Source organism: Sinocyclocheilus rhinocerous, unplaced genomic scaffold (assembly GCF_001515625.1).
Source record: "Sinocyclocheilus rhinocerous isolate Xijiao unplaced genomic scaffold, SAMN03320098_v1.1 scaffold520, whole genome shotgun sequence".
NCBI lineage: Eukaryota > Metazoa > Chordata > Actinopteri > Cypriniformes > Cyprinidae > Sinocyclocheilus > Sinocyclocheilus rhinocerous.
This window is the reverse complement of record NW_015666539.1, coordinates 276,945-301,555: the sequence shown is the minus strand read 5'-3', so window position 1 is coordinate 301,555 and position 24,611 is coordinate 276,945. Positions and strand designations below refer to the sequence as shown.

Genomic DNA, 24,611 nt, shown 5'->3' with positions numbered 1-24,611 from the left:
TATTAGTAAATTTTTTTAGTAATTTAATTTATATTTCCTCATGCCACGTTAATTCATTTTTTTACATTTTGCTTTGACTGAAATGGCATATAAATTTAGTGAGCAAAATTAACATTACAGCTGATGAAAGTGTATCAAAATGTAACAGAAAACCTGGAACAAAAAGTGACAGTAAAGACATTTATAATGTTAAAAAAGATTTATATTTCAAGTAAATGCTATTCTTTTAAACTTTCTTTAATCAAAGTATCCTGGAAAAATTTTTTTATCATAGTTTCCACAGAAATTTTAAGCACTACAACTGTAATAATAATAAATGTTACTTGAGCACCAAATCAGCATAATAGAATGACTTCTGAAGGATCATGTGACACTGAAGACTGGAATAATGGCTGCTGAAAAATATTTTTTTCAAATAAATGCAGCCTAAGAGCATAATAGACTTATTTGTGAACAGTATTATCAAACATATAAAAGATTTATGAAACCTTTCCCTGTTGTGAGCTAATGTATGTGTTTAAGTGGGTCATCTACAGATGCAGTTTATAATGCCTCTTCCTTTCCACCAGAGGGCACTGTTTCATTGAGTTAAAAGCTGATGCCCTGTTTTACATTGAAATTTACTTCTGGCACTGCTCCTCCCACAATTTCTGCTATGCTCCTTGTGACCGACTTCAAGGTCACAGTGACTGCTTACTAATTTACCAGACACACCTGGTTTATCATTAACTGGAGGCTGGATAAGATGGGAGCTACTGGTATTGTGACAAAATGCATTATTATGCATAATTATGACATTGCATAACTGATTACAGAATGTCATGAATAAATCATATTTTTTGCAATTTTTTTCCCCTTGAGTCCAGAATGTTGTATCATCACTCATAATGTTTTGCTTGTGTTGCTTTGTATTTCTAATTCTATAGGATTTTGCATGTTGTTTTGCAAAAATGTTGCATATGTATTGCTTGTGCTGTTTTAGAGAGTGTTCTGTTTTACCCGGTCTTTGCAAAGTTGGTCCAGTAGGTCATGACGACAGCACTCAGCATGATATCATTACGGGAGAAGTTGCAGGGGAAGAGTTCCGTTGGACCAATAAGTGGAACACCAAACACATAGGCCAGCTCATCACCGTGTGCGGCGTCCGCCCATGGAGGCTTCATGGGGCTCTGGCAGTGATGGTAGAATGCATAGAAGAAAGTTGGAGAACCGTAACGTGCGTGCAGGTCGGCCGTCACCACAGCTGGCTCCACCCACTGGTGATCCGTAAACATGGCCACAAGGGTTTTGCGACGAGTTTCGGGGTTGTCTCGATCAGCCCAGTCTGTGTACATGAACTTTATGGTCTCTCTGAGAGTGTCCTTCCCTTCTGGATAACCGTAGAGACCGTCTACAAAATCAGATACCGTGAAGTCAAAATCGGAGCCGGAAACCCCGCCCTCTTCTGGTTCCACCACGCCTTCTACAAACCGGAATCCCTCTCCCTGGTTAATGCCCAACATGATGTCATAGTTAAGGAACTCCCCCTGCTCCATGAGCACTTCAGGGTCATCTGGGATGAGGTCACCGTCAATGACAGGGCCAAAGGCCACATGGAAGCGTGCTGGCTGAATTTCCTGCTCCACCAGCTCCCTGTAGCTACGCTTCTGCATGCAGAGGACCAGATCCTGCATAAAACACACACACACACACACACATGCAACAACAGTTATATCTGCCTCCACACCTACACTGGTAAAAACTGCTAGTCATAAAAAGGTAGACATTAAATTTAAGTTAAAAATGAAATATTTTTTATTAATCAAAACACTGGGAACCAAAAACAATGCTAACTCCTCATGGGCCCTAACCTTATCCTGAGCAGGTGTGAGGAATTAAACATTTATGCTCTGTAGTTCTACTAAATTTGTGGTCATACTTGACTTTGTATTCAATTTATATACTTCCTTTCATATCTATGCAAACATGGTAGAAGAGAAACACAGGCACATGCAGAGAACATTTGCATTCTGATACAAATGTTCAAGTTTTGTGACCTGCAAAGAAATTCGAACAATCGAAGATTTAAATGTCACAGATTGATTTAAAACAACAGTTTATATATTGCAGGAAAGTTAGTTAGTTTTTTTTTTTTTAATATAAATTAATGCTTTTATTTAGCGATGATGCATTATATTAATCAAAAGTGACAGTCAAGACATTTATAACGTTACAAAATATTTTTGCGTCTCTTTTGAACTTTCAATTCATCAAAGGCACAAGAACAAGGTCTGATTGACTCAACAAAGAATCCATTGATACTAAAGCCTTCACTCGCATTTGCAAGTGAAAATTACTGTCTGCAAATGTGCTAAATTATGCAGACACACACGTGAGTGGCATCTAATCGAAACCTGTAGGCTATATAATTACATTAAAATAAACGCTTCCTAATTATTAGGACCTACAAAATCTATCTATATATGCAAATTACATTTGTCTGTTTTCTAAAGCTTTTCATTTAATCCTTAAAGGGGTCCTATTATGCTTTTTCACTTTTTCAACTTTAGTTAGTCTGTAATGTTGCTGTTTGAGCATAAAAAAGATCTGCACAGTTACAAAGCTCAAAGTCCACTTCAAAAGGAGATATTTTATTTAACAGATATCACTTAAAAAACTACAACGAACGACTCGTTTGAACTGCAACGCATATTTTCTGGGATTTGTGATATCACAAATATCGACCAATGGGATGAGACCTGGTTGAGCTGCACTAGAGAAGGCAACGAGTGTTATGACTATGTCGGAGTGCTTAGCTCCTAGCTTTCCCAAGGCAGACGAACTTAGAGTGGTTACAATCATCCGGGTTTAAATCGCGTTCAAACTGATTTGATTTTGACTCAATATTTACTCTGAAGCTCGCAGGCGGCTATGGTAAGGGGCATGACATTTCCCGACCAGGCGCCGAGTGCTGCCAATGCTGCCGATGCTGCACACTGGTGGTGGATGAGGAGATACCCCCTGACAATGTAAAGCGCTTTGAGTGCCTAGAAAAGCGCTATATAAATGTAATGAATTATTATTAAATTGTAATATTACACAAGATTAATGTTTTTAATTATCTTTGATCAAATAAATGCAGCCTTGGTGAGAATAAAAGACTTCTTTCAAAAACATCTTAAACACCCAAAATTTTTGGACAGTATTTTCTCATTTTAAGTGCTATTTATTGTAAATTGTGATCCTGTCTGTTACAATGTCCAATGAAATTTCACATACTCTACATAGTGTGACAGCAAGTGTATAGCTTTTTATTTCCATCTCACTTGACAAGTTTCTACACAAAAAAATCTCTTTAATAACTCAAAATACTCATAAAATGACAAGAAACATCATACTTGTGTGTCAAGGACATTACAGCCAACGCGCTCTGCGAGGAGACGTGTGTATTTCACAGGCTGATAGTTCACTGACCAACTGGACAGTGCTGAGCCACTCTGAATGATTGCTCTGTGAAACAAACCTAGAGAGAGAACAGAGAATGTCAGAAGCAAATAAAACAGTAAATGCCATGCCAATATTCCAGATCAGCAATTATATTAGTATTGTTTCCGCAAAGGGCAGAGTTGCAGTATCTTCACCTGTCATGAAAGAAGGGTACATCCACATCCTGGGCTTTCTAAGAGACTCACTAATGCCATCTTTATGTGACCCTCACAACCTTCAGCCAAATCATTATATATTTCTCATCCACTCCACTCTCAGTGTTTAAATTTCTTCTTACATCTGCCGAACAATCTGTTGGGTTCAATGTTAGAAATGAACTTTTTTTATTAAGGGGCACTTGATCTCCAGGGGCATCTTAGCTTTTATGGTGGCATTTTTTCCTGACCATATAATAAATGCTCCAGCTGAATCCATTATGGCTACTGATTAATTTAGACTAAAAACACTTCATATTCAACTGCACTAACAGTTTTGTATTCAGTTCGATGATATAAGATCAGTTGGCTTGTGCTTCAACCTACGATGTTCAACTCCCATCTGGTCGGTGGTGGATACTTTTTTTTTTTTTATCATTTAATACTTCACATTCAGCTATCACCTCTGAGGCAGTGAATGTAGATATCTGACAGCTACCATGTCTACAGAGACACTAATCCCAAACTTGATAGGCCTAGAATACAATATCATGTCCACCAATATCATCAGATGTTTTCCGCAAAGCATGAATCATGAGTCATCACCATTGTGGCCTTGAGCAAGACACTTCTACACACAGATTGCTCCAGCAGGGCTGTTGCTGTAATGAACTCATGTCATGACTCTATGGTGACATTGCATGAAAGTCGTGTAAACAAGTTCCAACAACCTTGATCATGAGACTAAAGCATTTCAGTTCTACCATATCATTTCCGCCAAGACAAGCCTTCCATAACCAGTGCATACATCTCTGACTCATGCAAATTACTCTACAAGGAAACAGTGGAGAAACAACTTCAACAGCTACATCCTACTGGGATGCCCTACTGGGTGTAAAACATGCCCACCACCCACCAGATGGGAGCTGAATTTTTTTTGTGAATTTCAGGGGGTGAAACTCGAGTCAGCTATTATCAAACTAAATACACAAGGTCTTAGATTAGGGGTTTTCAACTGTTTTGCCAATGACCCAAATATGAAGTCTAAAGACCCATTTACACTGTGAGGGAAAAAAAAACATTAAGTGTGACATTAACATGTTGTTTCTATTTGTTTTACATTTTTGTTTTATATTATTTAATATTATTATTTTTATTTATTATATATTATATTATATAGAATATTGTCAGGTGTATACACCTTAAAAAACAAAAAAACATAATAAATGTGTTTTAAAAATAATGTTAAAAAATACATTTAGTGCCTAATACGTAATCTTTGCACATTGGAAACTGTGAATTTCCCTTTATTGCTGTCATGTAGAAAATATTATTTTATTCAATGCAATGTTCAGTCATACGGAATGAAACAGAATCCACATCAATATGCAGATTTATCCTTGTCTGCAGAAGAGCTTTTCTAGTGAACAGTAAAATTGATTTTTAATTGTTTGAAGTCATACTGTATATTTCACTCAGTCTGGAACAGTCAGAATAATTTAAAGAGCGCTTAAATCCTAATGACTTGTTATCAGTGTTTTTCAGAGTAGCTACAAAACTGCAGAAAGCAAAGCTAAAAAGATGAGGAAGGAGAGAGAACTCTAAGGCTCCAGGAAGAGGATGTAGCTTGAGTCCAATCATTTTGAACATCTACGTAAATGATACAGCAACCGTGGAGGAGCAGTATGCCACCCTAGACCTCACTCTATACACACTGAAATCAAATGTCTGCTCAACGGGGATTACCTGGTTCTGCGGTCCACACAAAATAAGGAATGTAGCGGAGATGCTCTCTGCTGGAGCAATAATTGCAAAAATTGGTAGTGACAGTCAATTTGGACAAAACCAGAGCTATGGTTTTCCATAAGAAAGCAGAATTTCTGGGAAATTCAGTATACAACCACCTAGAATCCACCTACATTTTTAATAAGTGCACCTGGGTTTTATTCTGGGTGTAAATGCATTCAGTGAGAAAGAGCTATAAAATAATACACTGTGCATAAAATCACTGCAAATTTTAAAAACTGACACAAAGAGGGAGAAACACAAAACAGTGAGACAAAGAGATGAGACATAGGGGAGACAGAGTGTTATCAATACTGTACGTTGAAGCAAAACAATTATGTTGGATCAATATCCCTGCAGGTGTGTGTGATTGGCTCTGATCTCTTTAAAACACACTTTGCACACATGCCTTGCAGTGACAGACACACCTACACACACTCGAGGCCCACAACAGAGGGATAAGGCTGATGAGGCAGGAGACGAGTTACCATGGTTACAGCAGAGATTACCGTGGTAACGGAAACTCAGATGTGACAGTGGTCATGGTTGCAGAGGCAGCTGTCTCAGCAGTAACGGACTGCAAAAATACACTGTACGTGCCTTACAGAGACACACCTTTAACTGATTATCATAAGGTGTTACATAGGGTATAATTAAATAAATATCATTATAGAAAATTACTTAATTACCAGTGAGCAGATTTTAAAAGGACATTTTGTTTTCCAACCACTTCATTCATTATGCAAGTATAATTCATATTTTCAATACAGTTTTATGAAAGTGCACTCACTGTCATGTTCCTCTGTTTCAACACATTTTAATGATCTGAATATAAATGTTCGGAACAGCACTGAAGAGAATTTCACTGCATCTGTATGTTTATATGATGAATTAAACATTAATATTATTCGAGGTGTGTGGTCTCTAACCTTCAGAATGGTGTGAAAGAGTGAGCAAACTGACACAGGACGCTCCGATTCCTGAGCCAAACACGGTCACGCGGCCCGGATCACCACCAAAATATCCAATATTCTTGTTGATCCAGCGTAGAGCTTGAATCTGATCCAAGAGACCATAATTCCCTTTAGCGGCCTGGTCACCTGTGCTTAAAAATCCTGAGAGAAAGACAAAGGACAGAAATATTTGACAAAATCGACTTCTGACTTCTCATCAGTGATCTTGAGAGTGAAACTTTCAATAACATCTCTGTTTTTGACAGCTGAAAACAGGAAGAATTTACTGCAGTTTAAAGAAACAGAACCACTTATGAGATTGTGGGTATCCTTTTTTGTAATGATGCATAAAAAATCCTTGAAACGTGAAGTAAATATGGCCTCACAACTTTATGAAAATGGCTGGAAATCTTATAAAAAATACTGTAGCTGCAAGGGGGGGGTTATATCAAAAGAAAGCCATTCATTACAAATTCTTTTTTCATTGGCAGTTGTTTAGTTTTACTGTATACTTTGCTTGAAAGAAAATCATCAGGTGGTGTGGGTATGACATCTACCAGCAGGGGCTATACTTAATGTGCGATACTTAATGTGATCGCAAGATTCAGTGCATAAACGCACCAAAAGCGCAACTTGTGTGATCCGCGCCGCACAGACCGTTATTACTGCCTAAGTAATAACTTAAGTAATAACTAAAGACAGCGCAGTGCGAGCTCACAACAAATGCGTTTTCATGAGACCACTAAACAGCGCTGTGAGATTTCGTGCAAACTGCGAAGCGTTTGAGTTTGGAGCAGAGGTCTCCGATACAAACCACAGATGTCGTGGTGATTTAAATTAGTTTAAAGCCAGATGAAACAGCGCTGACATTCTCAACCACACTGACGCAGAAAACAGGAGAAACATTGTGCGACAACAATTCAGTTAGAATACTTAACAGTCCACAAATCACCAATATTTACAATGGATTTACTGTAGTAACACTAACTGCAACTGTGGTATTGTGGCAGAAATGTAGGATATTCATATAGAATTTTATTATATTATTAATGTAGACACGTAGGCATATGGAATATAATGCAAGGGAGTAATTAAATACAGGCCAATTTACAGACATTTTTGTTATAAGCAGTTTTGTGAATTTCTGTTTTTACTAAATAAATGTGTTTATAGACTAAATACCATAAAGCCAATCTAGATATTATAATTATTACAATTTTACACTTTATAATATATGTGTGTGTGTGTGTGTGTGTGTTTAATTTTAATAATTTTAAAATTATGTTGTTAAAATATATATATATACAGTATCTCACAGAAGTGAGTACACCCCTCACATTTTTGTAAATATTTTATTATGTCTTTTCATGTGACAACACTGAAGAAATGACACTTTGCTACAATGTAAAGTAGTGAGTGTACAGCTTGTATAACAACATGAAAAGATATAATAAAATATTTACAAAAATGTGAGGGGTGTACTCACTTCTGTGAAATACTGTATCTGTAAATTGGCCTGTATTTCATTACTCCCTTACATTACATTCAATATGCCTGCATGTCATTCAGAGAGAGTGCTGTTAGTGTGCTTCTTTTATAAAGAGCTCTGATTCTGTTTAATCTCAGCGACTCAGCCATTATAAAAGCATCCAAGTCTTTGGAAGACCTCAATAATGTTTTATAAATGCTTTGGGGAGCAGATCTGTCCATTACAGCTGCATTCAGAGAGAGTGCTGTGCTTCTTTTATAAAGAGCGCTGATTCTGTTTAATCTCAGCGACTATATATATAGGTTGTTAAAATATTATATACAGTATATTTATATAACAACCTATATATATAGTCGCTGAGATTAAACAGAATCAGAGCTCTTTATAAAAGAAGCACAGCACTCTCTCTGAATGCAGCTGTAATGGACAGATCTGCTCCCCAAAGCATTTATAAAACATTATTGAGGTCTTCCAAAGACTTGGATGCTTTTATAATGGCTGACGTGTTGCATTTGGAGTAGTGATGCGCGGATGAGCTAAAACGTCACTCGAAAGTAAGTTAGATGAGTAAATAAATCCACACAAACCATCAGATGAAAACAGCGTATGTGATTCAGCTGTACCGCGTCTTCTTAGGCTACTGTCGGTTTTGTCTTAAGTTAATGTAAACAGTTGCAAAATAAAATGCATGAGTATCAGTATTGGATCCGTGAAATAGGTCTTGTGACAGCAGCCTAATAAAGCTGTGCCGTCTTTTATTAATGTTAATCAAACAACAAAAGACAGAGAAAATCCCTTACTGCTCTTGACTAAATGTTTTGTTGAATAACTTTTCATGTTAATTTACAGTTTATTCAATTTCTGTAGCCTATTTAAAACACGTTCATAATTTAGAAAATGTAGTTAATACTTGAATCATTAATGATTTATTTTATCCACCCGCGACCCACCCGCAAATAATCAGAATGCATTTTTTTATTACCCGACCCACCCGATCCGCGGATTATCCGCAGCGCCCGCGGATATAACCGCCATCCGCGCATCACTAATTTGGAGTGACAGTATCCTTCCTTGCATGTTGATCTTTCCTCCAAAACAGAAAAATTCTGTACTTGTTAAAATTCATAAACCTCTTATTTAAGCTTAATAAACTGATTTGACCAAATTTAAATGTAGAAAAACAATTTCCTTGAGATACAAACCTAATATTCCCATCCTGTAGTTGAGGGTTATGACGATGACATTGCCGTAGCTGGCCAGCACACTACCGTCCATAATGTTCCCCGTGCCCTCCATGTACGAGCCACCATGAATAAACAGCATCACTGGACGCGGGTCATCTCGAGAATCCCTAAACCCTGCATACACACACGCACACACAAACAGAAGTGCACAAAAAACATGAGGCTCTCTGCATTCTCAAGTGTTTTTCACAGCTGCTTAAAATCTCCACAGAGATCGTCTGCACCACTGACAGACTTCAGCTTTAAATAATCTATTTAACTCCTCATCATTCAGAACACAAGTGACTAAAAATAACAACGTAACCAGCGAAGAACTGCCTCTGAGACTTCCTTTAAATTACTCAATTTCTACAATTTTCATTTATTATAATGATTATAGTCATTTCATGGTGAAGTGTTGTCTTCAAATTCAGTGTTCACAAATAACAGGGTAGGCAAATGAATAATGTCTATTCATCAGTTGGATTTACGAATGATTATAAGCTTGAATTACTGCTTAAACTTTAAAAAGAGAAAGTGTCAAAATCTAGTAATGGGACTGCATTTGAAATACTATCTACATATATATACAGTATATAAAATAACTGTACATTTACAGTAGTAGTGGTTGATAATATGGGCATTTCATCATACTGATGCTGATATCTAGAAAACCACCCTAAGGTGCAGGGCAAATACACTGGACCACCTTCTAAAATGATCCTGAAAATGATGCAACATTGTGTAAATTTCATCCAGATTATTCTCTCTCGCATTAACCACGAGGGGATAAAAAATGAATAGGAAAAACATTAAAAATGAATTCATCTGAAAGAATGATGAAAACTGGACGTACCATCATCCTCCGAACGCTCTGTGTCAGCTGACATGTCGCCCGTTCTCTTTGTACCTAAAGAGAGAGAGGAGACAGAGGGATGATAAATTACATGAGCAGATAGAAACTAGACCGCAGAGAAACATATGGGTGTGTTTGTGTGTGTTGGGGGTTGTGCGTAAGTGGGTGATGTATAAAAGCTCAGTGGACTTCTCTCTAAATTACTGTGTGATAGCAACAAGGGTTCATTTTCCCACTCCGAACCCTGCGGTAATAAAGCTTTCAGCATTTTGCCAAGAGTAATTCACTATTTCCTTTAAAAGAGGCCAAAACAGTGCTCTCAACGTTCACTCCAGTGGACACAGATGCTGCTTCAGTTCAAGTTGAATCTGGCCATGGGCACTCAACTTGACATTAGAGAAGCTTCTGAAGTAGCTTAGAAATGCTGAGAAACACAGGAACTGAAAGGAGGTGCGGAAGACAGTGGAGATTGTAAACTAACATTACAGGGCTCCAGTGGAATTTTTTTTTTTTCATTTTATTTTTTACATCCAACATTACAACCAAAACTCTGTGTTGGTGCATTATGTGTGTTGCAGTGTTGGGGAAGCTTTGAAACTGAAGTTTGGCCAGCTTCAGTCTTGATCTACAGTAGGTAAACTACAGTCAATTTTTTTTTTTTTTAGAAATGAATACTTCTCTTCAGCAAGGATGCATTAAATGATCAAAAGTGACAGTGAATACTTTTACATTGTTACAAAAGAGTTATATTCTTTTACTGTTCTTTAAGCTGTTCTTTAACTTTTTATGTATCAAAAATCCTAAAACAATTATCGAGGTTTTCACAAAAATAGTAAGCAGAACAATTGCTTTTAACATTGATAATAACACAAAATATTTCTTGAGCACCAAATAAGCCCATCAGAAGGATTTTAAGAAGAAATGCATTGCCGTCACAGGAATACGATTTTAAAACATTATTGTTTTAAATTGTGCACGGTGAACTAACATGAACATTTTAACAGAGTTTAACAATTAACAAAGGTTAAATGCTGTTGAGCATTGCTAGTTCATGGTAGTTTATGCATTTGTTGAGACCTTATTGTAGAGTTACTAACAAAAGTAACTAACAAAAATTACCTGAATGCACATAGTGTGTGTGTGTGTGTGTGTGTTCTTATCAAAGAAATTTACACTAAACACAACTAAAAAACTACAATATATCCTAATTTATATAAATGCAACAGCTTTTAGATAAATATTCTGCAATAAAAAGAAGATCTAAAATGCAACATAGGAATTGAATTGGTGATTTAAAAAAAAAATGTGTTAAGTAACATGAACTGTCTGAATGAACACATTGCCTCAAAGGAAAACAAAGCACATAAATGGAAAAGAAAAGCAAAAATAGTGCCCTACAAACCCTCAAGTGGTGAGTAAAAACTCCTTAGCATATTTACAGTACGTAGATGAGGGAGAAACCATTGGAGGAACCAAGAACCAAAACCAGTGGTGTTCTGTATACGAATGAAGGAATGTGTGTGTACATTTCGCATGTGTACTCACCGCTTTGTGTGGGTACGTATATATTCAGGTACAGACAGTCCTCACTCTGCTCCTGCAGGTACGTAGCGACCGTGTCAAGGTTGTAGGTGGCCCAGACAGGCATCATGATGTCGGGCACTGCGTTGTGAACAGTCTGCGGGCAGACAGGAGGGAAGCGGGTGGCGTTCCGTACGCCGGACCAGGCCGATGGAGCATCGGGTGGCATGAAGCGCTTCTCTCCTACAGGTGGGGCAGCGTAAGGCACACCCAGGTACTGATCCACAGGGCCCAGACCCTCCGTTGCCACAGCAACCCGCATCCCCCTTAGCCTGCCAAGTGCTGTGTTTACTGTGGGCTGGTAGGTCAGTGCTGTTGCCATGGAGACTGACCACATCAACCACACAAGCAGCCAACACAGAGCAAAGTTCAAAGGTCGGCAGAGCAGGTGGGTAAGCGGCAGGTAAGTTGCTGGCTGTGTGTACCACATGGTCCCTTCTTAACAGCACACACACGTTCACACTGATAAATCTGTCAGTAGCTCAATGACACTCTCTGCTTTGACACAATCTCACTCTAGCGCTCAAAAACAAACATGCACCACACACTCAGGCAGATCCAGTGTGCATCTCCGCAGCCAGGTGTGCACCATCAAGTGCTCCATATTGGTTGATGATTTCAGCAGGTGATGCTGTTCATTTTTCCAGCACACAGATCCTTTCAGCACAAACCTGAAATACACACAAACAAGATGTAAGAGCCAGAACCTCTCAACACCAGACATATACACATACATTTTGGTCAGAATATGAACCATATTAATAATTCCTTTAGAAAACACAGTTTGACTCATCATACAGTGGCCCCAAAAAGAGACACCTAATGTCAAACTTAAAATGCATGAATGTCATAGCATTAGATAACTGAATATCAAACCAAGTCCCGTTTATTTTAAAGAAAGACAGCGCAAGCACACTTTTTAAGCATAAAAAGAAGTTTAAATTAACTTTATAATGCAAAACCATGTAAACAAAACAAAATAAACATTATAAAACAATAGGCATCATGTTCAAAATGTATTTAGGCTTTCTGGATGTCAAACATCAGTGGAACCAACACATTCTCATGGCAATTCGTAACTATTTTATGTTTTGTCAAATTGGTGGCTAATTAGTTTGAATTTGTACATATCATTCATACATTTTCGATTGATCGGACTATGCCCATTTGACCTTGATTCATGCTTACTTAAAAAAAAAAAAAACATATGCTTTCATGCATTCTCATTGTACAAATTCAGAATTGCCACCTCGTAAATTCTGTGTGAGATTGGGTTGGTGGAACATAATCATAGTTATGATAAATGACACCTGAGTGAATGTGAGGGAAACTGACTTCATAACAGTATCTGCAAAAAGTTACCTTGTGTTGGTTCCAAAAATATTTTTAAAAAGGGTCAAGAATGGCAAATACTTTTTAGGGCATTTTGAAGGAAATTAATACTTATTCAGTGAAAAAAAAATTTAATTGGTCAAAAGTGACAGAAAATACATTTTTAATGTAGCAAACAATTTCTGTTTCAAAGAAATGCTGTTCTTTTAAACTTTCGATTCATCTTCCTGAAAAATCCTTTAAAAAATGTTTACATTTCCACAAAATTATTAAGCAGCAAGACTATAAGAAATGTTTCTTTAGCACCAAATCAACATATTAGATTTTAGATTTCTGAAGGATCATTCATGTGACACTGTGACTGGAGTGATGGCTTCTGAAAATTTAGCATTGGCATCATAAAAAAAACGCAATTTTAAATAATATTCAGATAAAAAAATAAGATGATAAAATATTTATATTTTATATATATTTAAATATTTATTTAAAATATATTTTTTCTGTATTTTTGATGAAACATAAGAGACAAAAATGTTACCAACCCCAAAATTTGAACAGTAGTGTGTACATGAAGCAGGGACACTCAATTACAGATGCACAGACAGTTTGTGGTTCATATCACATTCACACCTGCACTAAATAGCAAGTACAGACTCTTTAACCCTAAACCCTTGCACAGCTCCAGCACTGTGGGTTCAGTCTCATGAGGGATCAGACATGGACAGCAGGTGGATCTCATGTCTTCTGAGGGGAGGATCTTAAGTCTAATAGTGCAGTGCTTGTGTTCAGAATGCATGTTGTGCTAGTGGATCAATATTCAATGCTTACCCACAAACACGCAGAGCAGTTACTTTATCTGAAATCAATGTGCGTGCATGACGCTGTGGGATGGCAGCATGTAGAGCCGACGGGCTGAAACCCACAGCATTCATTAATCTGCACTGCAGCGATGAGGACCAACCACAAAACAAGAGTTCACATCTACATCCTTCTTTAAAAACCTGGCCAAAGATCAGACCTGGAGGTCTGACAGTCTAAAGTGATGCACCAAAGAACCACTGTTTTATTTAGATGGCTTAAATTCTAGAATCTCATAAAGATTCATATAAATTATTTTAAATCAATATGAAACAACAAATCTGACTGTTAAGGTAAAACGGAATTGTGCATTGCGTTGAACTTCTTCTTTATCCGGGACAGTTACCGTGTCTCAGATTTAAAGTTTAACTTGAAGATTAAATTTGCTAGCCGAAGACATGTTGCATTGGCCAGTCTGGTATGAAGTCATGTATGAATATACATGGAGCATTTTATGTGCATTATTTCATGGGGCACTAATTCAGAACTATTATTAATCAACAACTTTTTATTAACAACTTTTAATCTGTGAAAAGCCCCGAAGTTTTATCAAATGTAATTGTATTATTCTGTTCTGTTGATACTTAAGCTGTAACATTTTTTAAGACAAACTTGGTGACATCGGGCTCAATAATCCCCTTTTTCCTAACTCACTGTCCCTGAAGCACTGTTTACAGAACACGCAAATGCCAAATCTGTAAGCCTTCCCAAGGCTTTGTCAGAAACACACACTTTCTGGGTAAAAAAAGCACTGATTTGCAACCATTTACAGCCTCAGATGTAAACAAATTAAATGATCAAATCAAGATTCAAAGAATTCTGTATCAGATCTTTTATCTCAGAAACATTACATAAAATTATTAAAATATTCAAAATTTATAAAAAAAACCCTACAAATTCAATTCCAGGAACATTCCTCATTTGTAAGTCACTTTGGATAAAAGCGTCTGCTAAATGACTAAATGTAAATGTAAATACAGTGTTCTTAAAACAAATGCATTAAATGCTTCAAAGCACTATGCAATACAAAATCACTATCAACTTCAAGTACAGAACCTAAAATACTTGATATCTACTGCCTGGCACTCATAGAGGTATGAAACAAGTTTCATACACAGTGCTGTAAAACGCTGGTGTGTTGAGCAGGTGTTAGCTTATATGACCTATTTTATGTAGTTGCCTTTCCTGTAAATTCAACTTTAGAACTGCAAACAATACAAAAACACAAAATAAAAAATCCAATGCAAAATAAACCAGGTCTTACACAGAAGCTAACTGAACAAAACCTAACCAAAGCCAGCTGCTATGCAGATGTCATCTTTGGTGTTATTATGCAAAAAAAAAAAAAGCAACCAACAGGACAAATAATTACAATCATCCATTGCACAATTAACTGGGTCATTCAAATTATGCAATACCTTTTGAAATCTGTAAAGTATTTTGAATTAAGGACACCTGACCTTCAGAAATAAACGCTGGTCAAGCTCAGGTTTTAAAACCATAGATTTCAACTTGACAAATTACACAAAAACAAGAACATTTTCCATGATGCCTAACATGCTGATGCTGAGTGCATGGAAATAAGCCTAAATATTTCAATCTTTAAAAATGTTGAACAAATTAAGTCATCTGATATATTAAAACATATATAATGACGTGCCATGTAGTATGACATGTATAGCATGGACCAGCCCTTTGGGTCTTTTACCGATCTTTTACTGTTTGTTCATGCTTGTCGCTGTCCATGGTGCTGAAGAGAACCGCTACCTGTAGAATATCAGCAGATGCAAATAAATAATTTGTCGTGTGCCCTGCATTTCTGTCAATAATTTTAGCGCTGGGTTCCTCCATTCCTGTAATGTGGGTCAGTTAATCTGAACCGTGGAGGCCCATCGAGAGAATACTGGGAGTCCGTTTATTCCAGTGCCCATTTTCCAGTAGCGAGCGGACAGGGGTAGACGGCGCGCGCCTGAATCAGGTCAGCTGTGCAGGCCAGTGATGTGTTTCAAGATTGGGGTCCTTGATATTTACCCCACATAACTGTGCGAGAAATTAAATGAAAAAGTCAGCTTTCATTGAATTGGCGAATTTAGCTCTATTTACATGAAACTGGTGCTATTGCCTATTCAGGTTTAATGATACAGGGTATAGGCTACCGCTTCTTTTCTGCATTCACTAGGAATGGGGTGAGTATGTGTATGCGTGTGTGTTCCCCGGACTCACGGCAGGGACGGTGAAAGAGACTACCATACGAGAGATGAATACCAATAGTCTTGTCCCTCCTCCTCCTCCTCCTCCGTAGCTCCGACTGAACGGTGCAGTGGCGGGATGGCGCGCAGATAATAAACTATGCGGGGGCATTTCATTATAAAACACGCCAGGTTCCGTATTCACTTCACATCCGATAACAAGAGCTCGTGAAAATGTACCTGCGGTGTCACGAACCTTCCCTCGAATCGGCTAATACCAGAGTTTTGTATCATAAACATACAACATAACGCCTTTAGACACGCGCACGCAGGTGCACGCGCTGGGAAAGCTTTAAGCAAACCGAGCCAACAGATGGTAAAATCACCATGACAACTTGAAATCTGTACGGGTCTCGCTTCCTGGATTCAACCACACGGACTGGTTTCTGACTGGCACTCCCGCGTGCGCTGCCGTTACCTTTCCAACAGGTGACGAACTGCAGCTTGAATTCACACGCGCGCAGCGTCACGCGCCGCCCGTGATTAATATATCAGCGGGTATTGAGCATGCATGCGGAGAGCGACTCGACCCCCGAGTGTCCCTCGCGCAGACAGGCCTGTGAAACAACTAAATAACGGTGCTGGCAGAGGTGTTTTCAAACAGATGCGAATGAGTTGATGTAGTCTGAGTAGAATTACAAAGCCGACTGTTTACGGCCATCTAATGACTATGATTAACGAGATCCCACAGCCCAGATGCAGCAAATCATGGCTTTGAGGTTATTCGAATGATAATTCTCTTCCTCTCTCTACCAATTCGTCTCTCTCTCTCTCTCTCACTCGCTCTCTGCTAACCCTCTTACGATTGCGAGCTTTCATGTTGCAGATGAGAGAAAGAAAATGCCGTTATAATGAAATCAAATCAAAGAAAGAAAAGATAAATATTTCCTTTTCAAAAACCACATCCTTTTATCGTAGCCATTTCCCAGATACTAGCAACGCGGCGCATTCATTATACCAGCGTTCATTATTCAATCAAAACGCGTTCCACATACACTCATACACAATCCAATTTGCGCTTTTTTTTATTATAACTACCCATATTTTTTATTCACCAGCATCGGAAAATTGCTCTTATTACTCGGGATTTTTCGTTCTCATCGTTGCCTGAATTGAGAACCGACGGCGCGCATCAGATCAGCCATAAATAAGAAAATGAAGCTCACCTGCCGAATCGCTCAGCCGGTATCGCATCCGAGCGTGCACTGTAATAATCTCATATCTCATTGTTCCCACCATCCAACATATCACCTTTTTCCCCGTCGAGCCGTGTGAACGGCGCTCGGCTCTTCTTGCGTTTTTCTTATTTTCAATTAACGTCAATCTCCCCGGGTCTATTTTAAGCGCGCGCGCTATGCGCGGTCGCGGACGCAAGGTCAGGAGCGCCCACTGCCACGCGCGTTGCCAGGCAACCGAAGGGACACGAGCGATCTTACAAACCGGCAGCAAAACTAAATAAATAAATAAGTAAATAAGGTGGATATAGACAGCAAAAGCTCGTCTCATCCAAACCAGACAGGCGGCACATAAATTAAAACACCACTGAGTCATTGGGGAAATGAGAGCGTTGTGGCATTGGAGGGGTGTGGCGGGTGCATCACCATTTATCATCTGAATAAAAATCATATGGCCAGTTTGCAGAACTGCTACAATGAGCATCAAGCCAGACACTGGAGTGTATTTTCAAGGTTTGCGTTTGTACATGTTCTTTTTATACAGTCAAAACAAACACCCGTAATCTACACTTGTTCAAATATTCAGTAGCAGCAATTTAGCAGACGCTTTTATTCACTCATTATCCACACGTAGCCTTCTACAGACACAGTCCTCCTGCAGGTCTTAAGGGACCAATGATGATTCCATGGATCGAAACAGCAACCCTCTGGTGACCAACTCAGGGCTTCTGCCGCTACGCCACACCAGCCTTCAGAGGAACCAAATAGAACTACACTGGTTATAAAGCTCTAAAAGCAGTTGCGGTGAAGCACTTTACCATTAATCTCTTTCTACGCAAACCTGTTTAACTGTCAGCTGCTGCTGTGCAGCATGTACTACATTTACATGCACAGCAGGCGCTTATTTGCTCAGCAGGTGGCATGTATTGCATTTGTGATGAGGATTATTTGTGAGTTATAAATATGATCACCTCTTCATTTAGCCCTGAAAATCTAGAATGCAGAGCTTTTGACAGTATCTCGTGGTTCTTTGGTAGTTTAGTGGAGCATGTCAGTCAGCTGTGCAGAGCTCCAGCTGTGTAGCTGTCAGACATGATAAAAGATGACAAAAATTTAATATGACATAAGGTGTTTTTCACATTAAAATACCTTCTACCAACCTAATCTGTACAGACAACTCTAAGTAAGGCAATCCAACACTGAAATTGCCTGACAAATGTAAGCGTCAATGAAAAAATGAGAATGTTTGAGATTAAATATACTTAAATTCACCGGTAATACAGCTGAAATGACACATTAGTCAGTAGAAATTTGTCTTAAATCTGCCTTTATTTACAAAATATACTTAAATGTTTAAGAGTTGGTTGCAGTCATGCAGAGGGACAGATTATTGTTTTCCTCAGGATGTATCTTGACCATTTCATAATTTTCTATTCTTTCTTTCTTTAATTAACAGGGAATGGAGGAGGAGAGGGAGAGCAGAGGACTGGGACATGGGAAGAGGGACATGTCAAGGGAGGCTTTCTTGAGGTGAAAGCTGTTTTCATCTTTTCCGTACATGCAAATCTACTTAAAAATCAAAGTTTTACAAAATAAATATGCATTTTACCATCTAAACAAATGTTAAGAATTTAAACAGAGAGAATTTATCTGCATTTATAAAATCAAAAATCCATGTTTTCTTTTTTTTTATCAGCTTAACAGTATTCATATTTTATCTCAGTGATAATCGCAGTTTATTAAAGCATTTTAAAACAAAAAAGTAACTGCAAACAATTAAACATTTTTTGTTTCCTAAGCTTGACTTAAAAAACTGATCTAAACAGAAAACAGAAATATATGAACATTTTTTGTTGTTGTTGCTGATGTTACATGAATGTGCTGTCATTAGCTCCTATGTTTCAGAATAAAGTAATTTGGCAAACAAATTTAGAATCTTACACTCTTGTTGGGTTTACAGTACAGAAAAGAGAGACGTGTCCTGTCTCTCTCTCTCACACACACACACACACACACACTCACTGCACATACAGCCTGAATTCACTACAAAGTAAATATGCTAAGAACAAAAAAACAAAAAACAAATCGAAATAAACTGCAAACTGTGAAAGGGAAATAATATTGAGATTAGTCCTCTGATGCCATAATGCATCTGAAAGTATTATTTACATTATTCATAACAATTATGTTGTTGAGGACACAGAATCACAGTACAAACTTTAAATTAATAAGCAGAATCCTTCAAAAATATTTCCTACAAATTGCATAAAATGTTTGTCTGTAGACACTCCTTCTAGTGCGAGTTGTCATGGAGACAAGCTGACTGTCACTCATTAAACACTGTCATCACTGATCATGAGATCAACCAAATCAAACCGCTTATCACCGTGTGTGTCCATCTCTCCTTCCCTCCTTTTCCATTATTCCCTCTCATAATAAGAATAAATTGAAACATGGTTTTAGACCCAGCACCCAGCAGGACATCTCCAGGACTTTGGTGAGATGGTCTGCATGTTTTGCCACTGGTTCAGTAAGGCACTGAGAGAGGGCGAGCGGGTGTTGGTCCATCCGATAGTCTGTCGCGTGATTATTGGTTCAGGTTGTGTTCAGAGCCGAGAAGACAAGTGTTCTGGTGAGATGAGTTTTGGTTGGGTGCGTGTCCACTTTCTAAAGGGAATCGCAGTCGACTCAAAGAGGCGGAGAGTCTATCCCATGCCACATACCACATGATCAGCAAGGGACAGGCTTCCAATCTGAGAATAAGAAAAGAGAGCAGCCCGACCTATTTGAGACTTGCAGACAGATATGCTCTTTTGACAATAACAGAACAATTCAGACAAAAGGCAGCAAATCAACAAAGCGCTGATCTAAAAGCAGAAAGTTTGAAGAGATGGAGTTCCTGATTCATGGCGAACAATTTAAAGCTGCTGCAAATACCACCAGACTACAAGTGTGGTCAAATAAGCAAAATTTCAGCAACAAAAGACCCACTGTCTGTTATCAATAGTGTAGTGATGTATGACACGCAGCTCACTGAGAGTTAACTTTCAAACCAAGCAGCTTTCAAGCAATTTCACTTGACCAAAATCTGCGTGGGGAATTATTTCACCCTTCGGCGACATTCCTGATCGCATGGATTCCGACTGAAAATTTGCAGAACAAACAGTAAATATGTGACTACATCTTAAAGCATTGAATTAGAGACCACCTCCTACTGTATGTATCCCTGACAGTTTGACAGGTGCCCATCATTTTGAAGTGAAATGAAGTGACGTGTGGCCAAGTATGATGTCCTATACTCGTAATTTGTGCTCTGCATTTAACCCATCCAAGTGAACACGCTCAGCAGTGAGCAGTGAACACACACATATTGTGAACACACACCCGGAGCAGTGGGCAGCCATTTTTGCTGCAGCGCCCGGGGAGCAGTTGGGGGTTCGGTGCCTTGTTCAAGGGTCTCACCTCAGTCGTGGTATTGAGGGTGGAAGAGAGTGCTGTACATTCACTCCCCCCACCTACAATCCCTGCTGGTACCGAGACTCGAACCCCCGACCTTTGGGTTACAAGTCTGACTCTCTAACCATTAGGCCATGACTTAAATGCAACCAATATTATGGTTGCATTCAAGTTTTATGATTTTCTTACTGGCAAAATGTGGTTACAAATAGCTCATATTACATGGTCACTACTTAATGCATACTTTAGTTTAAGGTCAGTACATATTTTTCAGAATTTAATGGATTGATCAATTGACTAATCAAAAGTGACAAAGGCAATTATAATGTTACAAAAATTCTATCTCAAATACATTCTGTTCCTTTGAACTTCCTATTCATAAAAGGATCTTGAAAAAAAAAATAGTTTTCACAAAAATTTTCAACACTGAAAACAAGAAATGTTTCTTGAGCACCAAGTATGCTTATTAATATGATTTCTGAAGGATCATGTGACAGTGAAGACTAGAGTAATGGCTTTTACTCCAGCTTTGCAATCACAGGAATAAATAAGATCTAAAACATGTTAAAATAGAAAACAGTTATTTTAAATTCTAATATTTCAAAATGTATCACAGTTTTGACTATTTACGATCAAATAAAAGCATTCATGGTGAGTATTAGAGACTTATTTTTAAAAAGATAAAAAAAATCTTGCCAACCTCAAACTTTTGAATGGTAGTGTAATTTGTCATTTTTTAAAGCAACACTTCCCAACCCTGCTGACTGGCTAACATGACTGAATCACACTCTAATTCTTGTTTCTTTTATGTTTACAAAGCTTAGGGCAGTTACAGAGACAAGTGTGATTTCTCAGAACAACTCTTTTAGTGATATCTGTCAAATAGTAGGGACAGTTTATAAGTGTTATTCTAAAAAAACAAAACAAAAAAAAGACGCAGCTTTAACACAGTGGGAAACTTTACTTACCTCAGAACTGAACAGCAACTCTGATATCATCACTCATCAAAAGTAGATCACCCATCATTAATACCTTTTTCTTAAGAAATGGTATTACTAACAAACATGAAAAACACAAAGAAAACAGCCTTAGACGAACCATTATATTTTGACGCTCTCTGTTCCGTAGACGTTATAGCCCTCTCTGTATGTGGTGAAACTCTGTGTGGTGGATGGAGGAGCTGGTTTGAAGTTCTGGGAATTTCTGGCAATTTTGAGGCGTTTGGTCTCCTGGTGCGATTTATAGCAGAACTCCACCAGAGCCACAGTCATGGCCAGACCCAGACCCCCCACCAGGATATAGAACACGCCGGCCACGTTACTGAGACTCAGCGCGCTGGTCTTATCCTGCAGGGGGAGACACCGTTAGTACAGAAGTAGTGTACTTAGATGCACACTGAACTACTATATAATAACTAACAAATTAAACATACGCATGCAATCTTTCATTACCCAGCATGCACTCATTCACACTCTCACATACACAGCAGCGTATCTTCAATTTCACTCTCTTGCGCACTAGGGGTTGCACGACTAGTCAACTCACTGGGTCTGTGTCGACTAGTCATGGCTCAAATGACTTCAGTTGTGCTAGCTCAACATATATTGAAAAGCAAGAAAAACAGTCGATAAACTGTGTATCCGTGTAGGTACATGCTGTTAGCTTTGTATAATAAGCTATAATGGCCAAAAATTACACTCTTAAAAATTTTTTTTGTTTTGTTTTCATCTATGGTTGCATTAAATGGCAACTTTCCACTGCACAAAATGGTTCTTTATAGAGTTTGGAAAAAAAAAAGATTATTAAAATGTTCTTTACACTAACAAAAATGGTTCTTTTAAAAATTGTGCTGTTGCCTTTATTTAATTAGCCATAATAGCCAAATATACTTGAAATTATACTCTTAAAATTAAAAGGCTCTTTACCGGCATCTACGGTTCCATGAAGATCATTTAACATCCACTGGACCTTTCCAATGCACAAAAGATTCTTTATAGGGAAAAAATAATCTTCAGATTATTGGAACGTTCTTCTAATAATAAACACTAATAAACAAACAGTTCTTTGAAGAATAGTTCACTGAAAGGTTCTTTGGGGTACCCAAAATTATTCTTCATGGTCACATTGTTGTGAAACCCTCCTTTTGGGCCCATAAAGTGGTTTACTTTCACAAAGCACATTATAAGCAAATGTTATTATATAAGTGCTGCAGAATTCTGAGGTGGTCCATTTCAAGCCAAATTGATCCAAAGTTATTGCAAACCGTTCTGAAACTAAGGGAACTTAATTTAAGTGGAGCTCAAAAGGTTGACAGAAACCATAAGCAATTGAGACATGACTGTGTTTTTTTTTTTTTTTTTTTTGTAGAATGAATGTGGAAATGGCAATTTCTCACCTGATTCAGCCGAGTGGACTTTCTGTGCACTTTCAAACTCTCCCTTTAAGCAGAATTAGACTTGCCAGAAACAGCAAAGGCTACCGTTGTTGAGTCAACAAATAAGGTAACCAGTGATCCACTGACTAGTCGACCACTTTCCACCTAGTAAAAATGACAAGCCATGCAAGCCCTATTACACACATACAGCACGCAATTCGCTTGGAGGGAAAGAAGATGAGCTAAATAAAAAGGGGTACTTGAGGGGGGTATTCAAAAGGGCATCAAATCAATATGAGATGTGCCCAGAGGTCAAAGGTTAATGTATTAAAAGCTCAGGCAGCTCAAGAGAGGAAGAAATTATTCCCTCTATCCTGTCATACATTCAATTTATTGGCCAGAGAGACGGTGAAACATTGCCCTTATATAGAAAACACACACACACACACACACACACAGACACACTCATAGGTGAAGAGCCAGCTCTGAGCCTGTTGCCCCCTCTAGAGGTGAAGTTGAGTCAGTACAGAAACATGACAAATAAGCTGCCATCAGAGAGCTACAGTCGGATCCTCTGGCTTCTTCGGGCTGCCATCTTAACAGAGGAAGTGAGGAAGAGGAGAAGGAGGGGTAAGAATATTGATGTTACTATGGCAATTCCCCTCTCTGAACTACTTCTGCAAGCTTCACAGCCTTCAAAACTCATTAACAGACACCTGCATGCGACCAACGCCACACCCCAAACCACAGACAAGCCTCAACAGAACTCGGTTCTGCTGCTGTGACCACCAGCCTGACTGTCTACCAACACTCTAACAAACATGGTCTGTCTTCACTAGAAGCCTGTGAAAGGGCACCATAGCAACAGAGGACTGGGAGTGTAGCATTACTGCCTTGAATGCAAAGCTAGAGACCTGTTTTTGAATACGGTTCCCATGGTTACAGGCCCATTTAGTCAGTGGTATAGCCTCTGCTGTGCATATGCATATGGGACATGTTTTCAAAGTTAATTAACTTTCTTATCAGACTGGATTACATAGAGAATTGTAATAAAACAATTGCATTTTATGCTCATTAACTAGGGTCTCTAGGCAAACACGCTTTCCTGCACGTGGTCTATTAAACCTATGCCACTGGCCAATAAGGGAAAAAAAAAAAGTCCTTCTATAGGGGACGCTGTGCAGTTTCATCAACTCAGTCAGGACTGAAAATAAACTTACCAGGGATATATCCCAGGGTGGTATATACATTCACTTAAGCAGATTTTATCCATCTTCAAATAATATAAAGCATTCAGACTCCTACTTACTCCTTTCATTAGCATTGCGCGATAATGCATCATTGCATCAGGCCAATTAGAAATACTTTCTAAGTGACTGTGCTTCTTTAAAATGTTCAATCTGATGATTAATCTCTATGAATGTTGCCTAGAGACGATTTACACATGAATCAGTAAACACAACAACAATACTGAGAATGAGGCCATGTCACAGCAGCAGAAGATAAAAAAAATCTAATGAAATAGTTCATTGCTAAATCACTGCTATGAATGCTTACTACAAAATACTTTTATGTAACACTTAAATAATGAATGACGTACACTAGTAAGTGCTTTGTTAATTTGTCATATCTCTTTCTCTGCGTGTGTGAGTGTGTGTGT

At 38.3% G+C, this 24,611-nt stretch overlaps 2 protein-coding genes across 7 annotated transcripts in view; both read right to left on the bottom strand.

Moving 5' to 3' along the window:
• Positions 1-995: 995 nt before the first annotated feature.
• On the bottom strand, positions 996-17,271 carry LOC107732623 (neuroligin-3-like). Of its 2 annotated transcripts, none has more exons than XM_016544019.1 (7): positions 17,113-17,271; positions 11,472-12,178; positions 9,927-9,980; positions 9,050-9,205; positions 6,335-6,520; positions 3,378-3,502; positions 996-1,667 (listed from the first exon to the last, which is right to left on the bottom strand). In XM_016544019.1, the coding sequence occupies exons 2-7, from the start codon at positions 11,935-11,937 to the stop codon at positions 996-998; spliced, it is 1,659 nt and encodes a 552-aa protein (XP_016399505.1). In that variant the 5' UTR covers positions 11,938-12,178; positions 17,113-17,271. The 2 variants fall into 2 exon arrangements, with proteins under 2 accessions (XP_016399505.1, XP_016399506.1); XM_016544020.1 differs by lacking the exon at positions 17,113-17,271 and adding an exon at positions 15,921-15,954.
• A 1,660-nt stretch (positions 17,272-18,931) lies between these two features.
• gria3a (glutamate receptor, ionotropic, AMPA 3a) overlaps positions 18,932-24,611 on the bottom strand; it is a 43,178-nt gene continuing 37,498 nt past the window's right edge. For 3 of the 5 annotated variants that reach the window (XM_016543988.1, XM_016543989.1, XM_016543992.1), the window contains 2 exons: positions 21,676-21,923; positions 18,933-19,874 (listed from right to left, as the gene is read on the bottom strand). In XM_016543988.1, the coding sequence (XP_016399474.1) occupies positions 21,678-21,923 (246 nt within the window). In that variant the 3' untranslated portion in view covers positions 18,933-19,874; positions 21,676-21,677. Of the gene's footprint in view, positions 19,875-21,675; positions 21,924-24,611 lie in introns of those variants that run through there. The other 2 variants (XM_016543990.1, XM_016543993.1) reach the window with 2 other exon arrangements.